At 32.9% G+C, this 12,920-nt stretch overlaps 1 protein-coding gene across 3 annotated transcripts in view; it reads right to left on the reverse strand.

The window, feature by feature from the left end:
• LOC140437262 (extracellular serine/threonine protein CG31145) overlaps positions 1-12,920 on the reverse strand; it is a 938,516-nt gene that overhangs the window by 474,411 nt on the left and 451,185 nt on the right. For all 3 annotated transcript variants that reach the window (XM_072526682.1, XM_072526680.1, XM_072526681.1), the window contains one exon: positions 4,884-5,204. In XM_072526682.1, the coding sequence (XP_072382783.1) occupies positions 4,884-5,204 (321 nt within the window). The remainder of the gene's footprint in view (positions 1-4,883; positions 5,205-12,920) is intronic.

A 12,920-nucleotide genomic window follows, 5' to 3' on the forward strand; every position in this document is an offset into this window, starting at 1 on the left:
CTAAAAAAACGGATATGAAAGTAAGTAGCAACACAAAGACAGTACAGTACAATACACAGAACTTTGGAAGACAATAAGAAAATATATTAACGAAGACATAAGAAAATACAATGAACGACTGGTATAAAATGCAATCGAAAACAGAAAAAACTATAAGAAAACAAGAAAAACATTAATCATGAAACAAAAACACCAAAATTACAGACACAAATGAAATAGTGCAATTCCTAATTAAATTCTACAGAGAAATACTTACACAAGTAATCAGTAATTACGAAGATGTACCAGAAGTCCTTCCGGAAGAAGTAGAATCGACAGAATTTCAACAATAAAAAGCGGTAAAGCAGTTAGAATAGATGGCATACCAATGGAACTGCTTAAATACCGCTAGCAAAAAACCTGAAAAAACCTGGCATTAGATGCTACACTGTCAAGAGAGCAAGCTGGCTTCAGAAGTAGATTCAGTACCCTGGCTTGAATCTATACGCTTCGGGAGCTAATGAGTAGAGCTAAAGAATATGAAATATCGCTAGCATTAACCTTCATAGATTTAGATAAGGTTTTCGATTCTATATATACTAAAGCAATAATAGAAGCTTTGATCAACTAAGTCATTGACAAACCCTACATAGAGGTTTTAGAAAATATATACAGACAATCAAAAGCTAAGGTAAAAATTTATGAAAACACCCCAGAATTTTCAACTACCATAGGCGCCAACAAGGAAACAATATCATTAAAGCACTAGAAAATATGTTCAGCAAAATGAATTGGCAGAACAAAGGCTTATCCAATAATGAAGAATACCTCAACCATCTAAGATTTCCAGACGACATCGTTCTGATCGCTAATAATCCTACAGAACTCATAAACGTCCTTAATGCAGCTAGCAATGAAGTTGGCCCAAAAATAAACTTAACAAAAACAAAAACCATTTATAAAGATCTAGTGGATTTTCAAGATGTAATAATAAATTACACTTCACTTGAGACAGTAGACGAATATGTATACCTGGGACAATTACTACATAAATCTGGCCCCATACTCCCAGAAATCAACAGAAGAATAAAACTGTAATTACTATTTAAATGGGAACAAGCCACAATTAAAGGTTAAAGTGCGTTTATTGACGTTTTAATTTCCACTTCAGAAATCGTTCTCAAAATACAAATATTAGTAAATTAAACAAATTTGGTTTTTTTGTTATTTGGTGAAAAATTCTTCTAATAATTTAATTTTATCTGACTCATTTATATTGACAATTCAGACATATTAAAGTCTCATTATACATTTTAAAGTCTTCCCAGGAACGCAACTCAACAATATTGGCAATATCATTTTAAAGTAATCTACTTTAAAATGTATAATGTATGTCTGAATTGTCAATATAAATGAGTCAGATAAAATTAAATTATTAGAAGAATTTTTCACCAAGTAACAAAAAAACAAAATTTGTTTAATTTACTAATGTTTGTATTTTGAGAACGATTTCCGAAGTGGAAATTGAAACGTCAATAAACGTACTTTAACTTTTAATTGTGGCTTATTCCCATTTAAATAGTAATTACTTTAACATGCCACAAGAATATAGCTTCAGAACAATATTAAGAATAAAACTGGCTTGGGTATATTTTGGTAGAAATGCAGTTATATTCAAATCGAAGATGCCACTCCACCTGAAGAAAAAACAGTAGATCAGTGTATACTACCAATCATGACATACGGCTACGAAACTTAAACACTAAAGAAAGAGATAACAGAAAAACTTGAAGTTACTTACATGTCAATAGAGAGATGCATGCTAGGTATAACAAAGACTACTACTACTATTTATCGGTTTATAACGTTCTCCGCCATTTTCCGACTTCCAATCGCCACTTAGTCCGGTTGTTTTATAGGTCTTCTTCTATGGCCCTCTCTCTCAGTTCTTTATTTATTCCTTCCTTCCTTTATTTCCTTCTGGTTGCCATTTTAATATTTCTTTTGGTATTCGCTGTTCATCCATTCTTCGTATGTGTCCGAACCAGATAAGTTGTTTTGTTGTTATTTCATCTGTGATTGTTTGTTTGATTCCCATTATTTCTCTAATGCGTTCGTTGGCGATCCTTTCTCTTCTAGATCTTCCTTCGGCTATTCTCCAAAAATCCATTTCCGTCGCTTTCATCGTTGCCAGTGTTCTTTCTTTTAGTGGCCATACCTCACAGCTGCATACTTTTTACTATAGTCTCATATATCCTCTTTTTATTTTCTTTGCTGATGGATTGGTCCCATAAAATGCTGTTTAACATTGTGATGGCATCCATCTTGTGAAATAGTGATACCTAGATATTTGAAGTCACAGCAGTACTTTATCGTGGTGTTCTCGTCTAATATGAGATCTTTTTGTTCTCCTCCAATGCACATGTATTCGGTTTTCTTCCTATTTACTTTTAGACCCCATATATCATAGTCTTCAATTAATTTTCATGTCATATAGTTTAAATCGTCATAATCTTGAGCAATTATTACTTGATCGTCTGCAAAGTTGAGCGTATATACAATAGTGTTGGTGAGCGGTATCCCCATTATCCTGCATTTTTGTTTCCATCTTTTCAAAGCACTTTCGGGTTAATTTTAAATGAAGTGAGGGACAGACAACATCCTTGCTTTAATCCTTTTGATGTTATAAATCCTGTTGTTATTTGTGTCCCTGCTTTTATTTTTGTTATTGGTTGGTTGTATAGCACTTTGACCGCTTTTATTAATTCTATATTAATATTCGTGCTTTCCATTTACTGCCACCACAGCTTCTTCAGTGGAACGCTGTCATGTAGGCTTTCCGTATTTCGACAAACAATATATGAATCTTTTGATTCCGTGCCATCTTTTTTTATCTAGGTTAAGGAGAAAATGTGGTCAATAGTGGATCGACCCTTACGAAATCCTGCTTATTCTTCTGCTTCATAATCTAAGTATTCTCTTTCGATTCGGTTCTTTAAAACCTTTCCATATATTCGACTCCTAGATCCGGTTACAGCTAGTCCTCGGTAATTTTCACAATTATTTTTATCACCCTTTTCATGTATAGTACTGAGGTATGATATCTTCCACTCCGTAGGGATTTCGCTTGTGTGTATGCATTCTTGAAATAGTTGTCGAACACATTCGTACAATTTGTTCATTTCGTACTTAAATAACTCTCCAGGTATATCCCCTGGTCCGGGTGCTTTGTTCCATTTCAGCTACATACATTTTTAATTTCTTCTGTTGTTAATGTTATTGGCGAGCCGACCATTGAAATTCTATCTTGGTTTTCAAAAGTTCTTTGAAATACTCTTCCCAGTCTTCAGGTTTTATGCTCTGTATTACTTCTTTATTCTTTTCTTTTCTTAATTTTTTATCAGGATCACAGAATCAGGATAACAAAGAGAGATCGAAAAAGATTAGCATGGATCAGACAGTAAACCAAAGTCACTGACGTAGTGCATAGAAATAAATCTTTAAAATAGCAGTGGGCGGAACATTTGTCAAGAAGAACTGACAATAGATGTTCCACTAGAATAATACTATGATAATCAAGAGGCGTTAAGAGATCAAGAAGACGTCCAAATTTAAGATAAGACTATGACATAAGGAAATAAGCCGGTACAACATATCAGGGAAAAGCGAATATTAGAAAATCGTGGGCGGAAATGAAAAACGGCTACGTAAGGGAGGCTGCACCATAATCTGTAGAAAACGATGAGAATTATGACGATAATAATGGTGATGATGATGATGATTATATATAGTGTGTTGTTAGTCACATATCGAAAGGAAATTAAAATGAAAACTGCATTAGTGGAGACAACCTCTTGAATAATAATTCAATGTCAATTTAAATATTGGTAGGAAGAACCAAATTATTTAAAATGTGTAAAGTATTTAGGATAGGTATAAAAGATCAATTAAAAAATGGAATAGAGCTAAATTGGATAGATGAAACGAAAGGAGGTAGGTGATATGCTGTGTGATAGAAAAAATGCAATGAAACTACAACTCAAATTCTGTTAAACCACTGTAGGACTCATTATAATAGAGAGCGTTAAATGTAGTAGGAAAGGGAAATATCAAATGCATACAGCAGAGTCAAGAAAGGTTAGATCGATCAGTGTAGTGATAAAAAAGAAAAAACTGGGAATTCGTTTATTAAAGAAAGTCTAGATCTTGGTATGGTACTAATGGTAAATGGTGTTAAGTTGAATAATATTGGCTCAACGCCGATAAATCATTCAATAAAAGTAATAACTGAATTTTAACTGCCTGGAAGGACTAGGCGATAGAGACCAAAGAGTATCGAGTAAAGGGCATAAACTTATCTGTGAAAGAGACTTAATTGGCATAAGATAAAATATTAACTTAAAAAGAAATGTACCTTATTAGAAAAGTAGAGCACTTATAACAATAAAAAAATAAAGGATAATGATAGTTGATATTTATCACAAGTTGTGTTTGATACAAAACATATATTTTTCCACATGTAATACATATAGATGATGGTTAAGATGCTAAAATATTTATTATTGGACACGATAATTTTTCAAAATGATATATTAGAGATACCAGTCAGTTTTATACATGTTTTTAAGTGTTTGACATTGGTCATAAAATTTTTATACCGAATTGGTTACTAAGTTGATAATAACACTTTAACTTTCTAGCATTCGCATAACACGTTAAAAAACGGAAAATATATATGAACGACTTGATATATATCACAAATTATTATTATTGTCACCATGTTTACAACTCCTTGGGAACTTCTTTCAGTGTAATCACATGTTTTCTCCTCGACGTGACCCTACGTATAAACCCTCACACAAAAAATAAATCGAAGTCCCACGTAAAAAGCAAATTGTACTTACTCAATAACCATCTTCTTCATTTCACCGATGGTCCTAACCTTCCTCTTGCCCTCCTTTGTCGGTTGGTGAACGATAGGATGGGACCTGTCCATCTCCTTTCGGAATTTCGCCCGCTCGCCATCGTCCAGCATGATGTAGTCGACAATGTCGCTGAAATCGTCGTGCGGGTGCTGACCTGAAGGTTTTTCGCCGTCTTTTTGCTTGTCATTGGAGAGAATGGCATCGTTGGGAGAAACGGCGCCATCTTTGATGTGTCCATTAAGGCCAGATATTTCATTCGGAAGACTCTCTTTGGAAATGTTTGCACTAGTTACGGCGGCACTGAAACAATTTCAAACGTGTTTTCAAAACTGAATTTGACGATATAGTAGTTTAAGGGAACGGACATATTTACTAGATATTGCAAAAGAATATAAATTGTTTTGTGACCTCAAAATTAATTTCATATAGCTATATATATATATATATATATATATATATATATATATATATATATATATTAAACTTAAATGAATGAATATTGAACGATGTAAATCATTCAAATAAGTTTACTATGCCATTAATATATAATTTTTTTACAACCGTATAATGTTGACTATATATGCGAAGATTACAAACTATAGCGTATTATTCTATTATTATCAAATATGTGCTTTACTGATTATGATAAATACTAATACCGTGCTAGTCAAAAGTCCGTTTCCCCCTCGTATCTTTTGAACGGTTATTGTTATTATAGTGAAATTTGGAGGGAGGTAATCAACAGACGTAGGCTTCTCAACTAGTCACAACAGGTAAAGTAATAGTGACAGATGACGTTACAGCGCCACTGTGACAGATAATTTTAAATTGGACCTTATAGCAATTGATACCTCGTTTGAAAGCTATTGAAAATACCTATTCAGTCAGAATAATTTTCATTGAGTTGAAGCTCATTGAATTCATCAAATAAATACTACAATTGTAGCTTCCCATTTAATTATTAAATATTTAACAACCAATTCTTATAGTAAGTGTTCAAAATGTGTTCTGCTTCATCTACTTCCTGACAGTAATGCATCCTATTTCTAAACTCTTGCCGTACTCGTTCAAATATGTCGGGGAAAATTGCCTACATTCTTCAACAATTCGTTGTTTCAAAATTTCAATATTGTCGAGTGCTGTAGCGTAAACTTTAGATTTCAAGTATCCCCACAAAAGAAATCTAATGATGTGAGGTCCGGTGGCCAAGCTGGTTATTCTATCGTACCTCGTCGTCCAATCCATCTACCACGATATTCCTCCTCTAGGTAACGTCTTACTGCACCAAATTCATCTGGATTATCCTTCAGAATTTCAAGTATTAATCGTTCAATTGTATTTTGTAACATCTCCAGATACACTTCACTGGTTAAGTTAGTATTGAGAAAAATAGGACCAACTATGTGGTTTCCCAAAATACCTGCCCAAACATTTATTTTTTTTTGGAAATTGAGTATGTGTTTCACGAAATACGTGAGGATTTGTGTCACTCAAATACCTCACATTGTGTGTGTTAATATTTCCACTGAGAGAAAAAGTACTTTCGTCTCTAAAACAAATTGCTTTCATGTAATCGGGCTATTGGTTAATAATATTTGACATATTTTCACAAAATTCTAGTCTTCGGTCGGGGTCATCATTTGAAAGTTGGTGAAAAGTTTTTGAATTGTATGAATGAAATTTGTTTTCAGCCAACACTCGGTGTACTGTCTTCTGAATGATTTCATAGATATATGCAACTTGGGCTGTAGAAGAAGTAGTGTTCACTACCATTTCTAAAATTATGTCAATTTTTTTGTCATCACTAATTGTTGGTCGACCAGACTGTTTGACATCTTAAACACTACCTGTTTGTTTAAACTTCCGAAAAAGTTTGCTCAAATAAGCTCTCGATGTAGGGCAATCGGGGTACATCTCATTAAAAAGACGTTCCGCTGCATGGAAATTATTTCCACATTCACCAATTATTAACACAGCTGCTAGATTATCGGCTACAGTACGTACCATTCTGCCTTTCTAAAAATTTAAACGTCTCGTTAAAGAATAATTAAACTAAATATTAACTAAGAACAAATAACTAAAAACAACTTGATTAAACTTGAATTGACTAAACAAAGCAAAAACAGAAACTAAATATTGAGATATAAATGCTTTTGCAAACTAAAAATAACTAGAAAATTGACAAATGTCAACTTTTTTGACATATAACTAAAGTTTATTAGAATTATAGAATTAGAATTTTTATTAATTAAATGCCAAACTAGAATTTTAGTATTTGTTTAATTTATTCATCAAAATCATCTTAAATCCAAACAAAATTAGTATGATTGAATAGGTATATTAAAATAATTGTAGTTTTGCATTTCATTAATAAATATTCTAACGTTTACCTCTGGTTAATTGTCAAAAAAGTGAACGTTGACATAAAAACAATTAGAGAATTGAAAAACGTCAACTTTTTGACAAGTATCCTGAGGCGAAGGTTTAATAATTATTAATTAAATGCGAAACTACATTTTTAGTATTTATTTAATTTATTCATCAAAATGAGCTTAAACTCAAATACCATTATATACCATTATATACCTTTTTATTTGGGCTGCGGCTGGACAAATCCTGGGGGATATAATAATAATAATGTTTATTTACTTCCCAATGTACAATATACAACAATGTTACATGATAGTTCAATATAATACAATTACAAATTAATTCTAAGTTAAATATTGTGTACAAACAAATAGTTGTTAGCAAATAAACAAAGAAGAAATTCCCTGATGAACCAGAGGTTGTGCTCAGGGATTACACTCATTTACACTATTCAATATTTGTTCTACAGTACCATTAGCTTGATAATACAAAAAATTGTTACAAAGTATACTGTATAGTATTAGTTATATGATGAATTTAATTAAAGAAGATCGCATCCAAAATTTCAGATCCACTGTTCTTGAGAAATTTTGTAAAAATGGATTTAATCATGTTAAATGAGTTCATTTTTCTTATGTAAGTTTTATACATCTCGGGTAAATAATTAAATATTCTAGGAATGAAGTAAGAGAAATTGTGTTTTCCAATTGATTTATAAGCACTAGTAATTTGGACATAGTCATGAACTTTTCTTCTAGTGCTGTAAGTATGATCTATTGATTTTAAAACATGTTTATTTTTGTATGTAAGCAAAATAATGTTTAACAAATATAACTGTCTAATACTAAAAATATCTGCTTTCTGATAAAGAAGTTCTGAAGAATATAAGCGAGATTTTTTTAGCTATATTTTCAAAAACCTCCATTGTAATATTTTGAGTTTATTTAAATGAGAAGCATATGTTCCACCCTATGCTAAAATGGCATATCTAAGACGTGACTCTATCAAAGAATAGTATATTATCTTTAAAGTAAGACAAATTAAGAATATTGCTTAGATATCTAAATTTGTATAATAACATTCTTAGAATTTTACATAACATATCAATATGCACATCCCACTTCAAGTGACAATTAATATAAACTCCTAAATATTTTATGTATTTTTTCCTATTTATTTTAACAAACGCGTTATTATAGCTTAGAATTAATTCCAAAAAGTCCTATAAATTGTTTTTGTATATTGAAAATGGTATGACATAAGTTTTATCAGTATTAACTGTCAGTAATTTCCTATTTAGCCATTCTAGAACCTTTATAGTTTCTGTTTCTGCTAAAGTTTTAAGTTTTTCCCAATAATCACTAATGTAAAGTATGACAGTATCGTCAGCAAAACAAATAATCTTTCCATTTATTTTTATTGATGCTAGATCATTTATATATATTGAAAACAGTAAAGGACCTAAAACAGTACCTTGCGGCAAACCATACTCAATGATTTTTTCAGCACTTACTTTGTTATTAATGTTGACAACTTGCGATCTATTTTTTAAATAACTTTGAAATAGTAAGTACGGTATGCCCCTTATTCTTCTCAGATCATCCAAAGCACTTAACAACTGTTGATGACTAATAGTGTCAAATGCCTTAGCTAGATCCAAAAATATCGCTAAAGTAGGAGAGCCATTTTCCAGCATCTTATATAAATAATCAGTAGTGGACGTTATAGCATCTGAAGTGGAATATCCCTTCTTAAAGCCAAATTGGTTTGACAGCAGGTTAAACTTTGTAAGACATTGATTTACTCGTTCTGCTAGACTCACTCTCTTACTCGTCAGAGTGCCTTTCTCAAGTGATCTACTTTTGGTATGTGTTTACACTTTATAGTCTTCAACTGAATAAGTTGAGGAGGGGAGAACTGTTTGTCTCAAGTTGGTCATTCAGAATTATGCCTGTATTTTCTAATTTGTTAATTTCCATAGATTCTAATAAAGATAGCTTAAGGCCTTTATTTTGGATGTGAAGAATTAGAAATTCGTCATTAAAATAATAATTATGATCTAGAAGGTGATGTGCGTATATAGAATCTGTTTTCCTATTATTGAAAGCTTTTTTATGTTCTGCTATACGTTTGTTAAAAGTTCTACCAGTTTGACCGATGTAAGTTTTTGGGCAGTTGCCACATTTAAGTTTGTATACACCACTGTGTAAATGCTTTTTATTTTGGCTGCGACTGGACAAATCCTGGGGGATATGAAATCAAATACCAAAACTGGACTTCAGGTTATCCTGGATGATAACAATATGTGATTCTTCAAACTCGGCTGCTTATTTTACGCTTAAACCACATCAACTTACTTAGCCCTCAGGACGCTGTTATCAAATCCCTTGTCACAGTATACAGTTTACATAAACGATGATTAACTCACATTACAAAGATTGCCACAGTGCATTTTGAGCTCAAATCACCTTCTTCTTACCACACACATGTATGTAATTAAGGTAAAACTTTATCTTACGAAAACGAACAACATCAAAGTCCTGATGGTCAAATTCGGATTTGAAACAGTCCACAATGAAAACATCAGTTTCTTAAAAAGCCCCACCGAGAAGTGACATCATCCTCAAAAATAATCCTCTTGTCCGCATCAGCGGAAAGATTGTTGTTTATTTCCTGCGTAAACACCTAAGCGAAATCGAGATCAAACGAGAGAGCAATTTGTTTATTATAAACAGACTTCAAAATGTTTAGTTCTTTAATCTCAGAGACGCAAAAAGATTAGGAATATTTTTGGTATTTTATGATATACGGGGTAAAACGAAAATGCTACAAGATAACGCAAAGAACTGGGGAAAAATGTTATATAGACTTGTATGTCCGAGAGAATGTGCTTATAAACACGTAACCACATGTCTGTAATAGATCCGTAAGCACTATGGACAGTCTGGTTTGTTCATTATTGCCGAAAAAAAGTTTATTTTTTAGATGGTCTGGGGAAATATATCAACGACGTGATTAGAGGATTTAAAAGCAGGTTAATATCTTGGATTAGATCAACAGTTTCTTAATCTCAATTCATTCAAAATAACATAATAAATTCTTGACGTCATAAATTAAAACAATTTATTCTAAAAAATAACAATTTTATATTTTTAATTAAAATTATTTCAAATTAAATTTTTAAAAGTGCACCACGTTCAGCCAAGAAGTATTCCAATCTATTGTATGATTGTTTTCGGGTATTTGACAACATTTCGGATGTTATGCTTTGAAAGCCTGACTGTTTTTTATGCAATTCGTCTAAATTTCCGGCACGTTCATGATCATGTCGGTAAATTTGTTGCTTCACATAACCCCATACGAAAAAGTCCAAAGATGCAAGATCAGGAGAGCAAGGTGACATTTTTATGGTACCTTTTGTACTAATAACTCTATCTGAAAACGTAATGTTTCAAATATCTAACACCTCCCGTACATTGTGAGCTGGACAGTCGTCTTGCTGCAACCAAATTTCATTAATTTTAATAGGTAATGCTTGAACTGCTGAAATTATGTGATTTCTTACGATATCTAGGTATTTATGATGACACAAAGTGCTCACAATGAAAAAGGGACCAAGTACGTTGTCACCTAAAATACCAGCCCAGACGTTGACATTTTGAGTATTGTGTTTTGTAAGGAACACTTATGTGCCCATTTTCTGTAAAATATTCTACAGTAATACATGGATTGTGATGGCGTTAAATAATAGAAGACATTTGTAAATAACATCTTCTTAATGACATCTTCGTCACGACTAGTGCGTTCCATGTCCTCACATAACACCATCCGTCGTTTATAATCAGCAGGAAAAATTTTCGGCAGATTTTTTTGCAATGTGTAGCAATGGTACCTGTTTCTTTTTATTCACTATTTTGTTTTGTTTACTATTTCGAACAGTGCTAGCACTAATACCAGATTCTCTTGAAATTAGGGCGGTGTTACAAGGAAAATTTATTTCAGCTGGACTATATACGGCAGTTTCACGCTGTTCCCGTTCTTCATTAATTGCACGAGCTGGTTGATTTTCATCTTTATCACTATCCGTGCATATTCTACAATTCTTAGCATAACCAGTTTTTTCAAATTTAAAAATACTGTTGGCCATGGCCATGGCATGGCATAATCCAAAAAGCAAACTACAATATATACTATAGTTGCCATAGAACCAGATATGAATTTGGGACAGCCTTTATAGTCAACAATAAAGTCAAGCACTTGGTTATAGATTTTAAGCCGATAAATCCGCGAATGAGCTGCTTAAGGATTAGGGGCAAGTTTTTTAATATTAGCCTTATTAATGTACATGCCCCAACAGAGAACAAGCAAGACGAAGAAAAAAACAATTTCTATGATGAATTAGAAAGAACATATGACAATTGTCCCAGAAATGACATTAAAATAGTAATCGGTGATCTGCACGCAAAAATCGGAAGGGAAGAAATATGTCTACCGCACATTGGTAAATATAGTCTCCATAATAATACTAATTCGAATGGACACCGAGTAGTCACCTTCGCAGCCTCAAAGAACATGATCGTAGGAAGCACATGTTTTCTACACAAAAAAATACATATGGGGACTTGGACCTGGCCTGATAGATTAACGAACAACCAAATTGATCATGTGATCATAGATGCTAGACACTTCTCCAACCTTATGGATGTCCGCACCTATCGAGGCGCCAATATTGATTCAGATCATTTTCTAGTTGGCACAAGAATTCGGGCTAGAATCTCAAATGCGAAGAAGGAGAGAAGTACCAAAACAAGGCGCCTTAATATTGAACTCCTCAAAAACCCGCAAACGGTAGAAAGGTTTCAAAACTACATCGAAACTAAATACATAACTAAAGAGAATCTAACAATTAGTGAACAATGGGAAATGTGTAAAAATTACATTAAAGACCCAGCAAATAACATTCTAGGGCCGCAAAGACCGCCACCAAGCAATGAGTAGTTCGATGCTGAGTGCGAGGACATTACAAGAAGAAAGAACAATGCATATAAACTGATGCAGCAAAGAAGAACCTGAGAAAAAGAACAAAAATATAAAGATCTCCGAAGAGAAGAGAAGTACATCCATCGGAGAAAAAAGCGAATTTATGAAAATAGAATATTGGAAAAACTTAAGGCATTAAAAAAGGAGAATCAAACAAGAAAATTCTATAAAAATCTAAATAAAGCAAGAAAAGTATTTAAACCAAGGATCGGACTATGTAAGGATAAGGAGAGGCGTATACTTAATACAAAAGAAGAAGTATTGAAAAGGTGGGTGGAACACTATAAAGAACTGCTTACTATCGAAGTAGAAGATCCAAATCAACCACCCCCAGGAGCAAACAACAATACACCATTGGAACCTCCATCAATTCAGGAAGTACGGGATGCAATAAAACACCTAAAAAATAATAAATCTCCAGGAAGTGATGGTATACCCGCGGAACTTATTAAACGTGGAGGTGCTACTCTGACTAATCATATATATAAAATCATACTGAGAGCCTGGAATGAGGAACAAATCCCAGAAGAGTGGTGTATTGGGATCGTTTGCCCGCTACACAAAAAGGGCGATGAATTTTAATGTAGAACCTATAGGGGAATAACC

This window comes from Diabrotica undecimpunctata, chromosome 3 (assembly GCF_040954645.1).
Source record: "Diabrotica undecimpunctata isolate CICGRU chromosome 3, icDiaUnde3, whole genome shotgun sequence".
Taxonomy (NCBI): domain Eukaryota; kingdom Metazoa; phylum Arthropoda; class Insecta; order Coleoptera; family Chrysomelidae; genus Diabrotica; species Diabrotica undecimpunctata.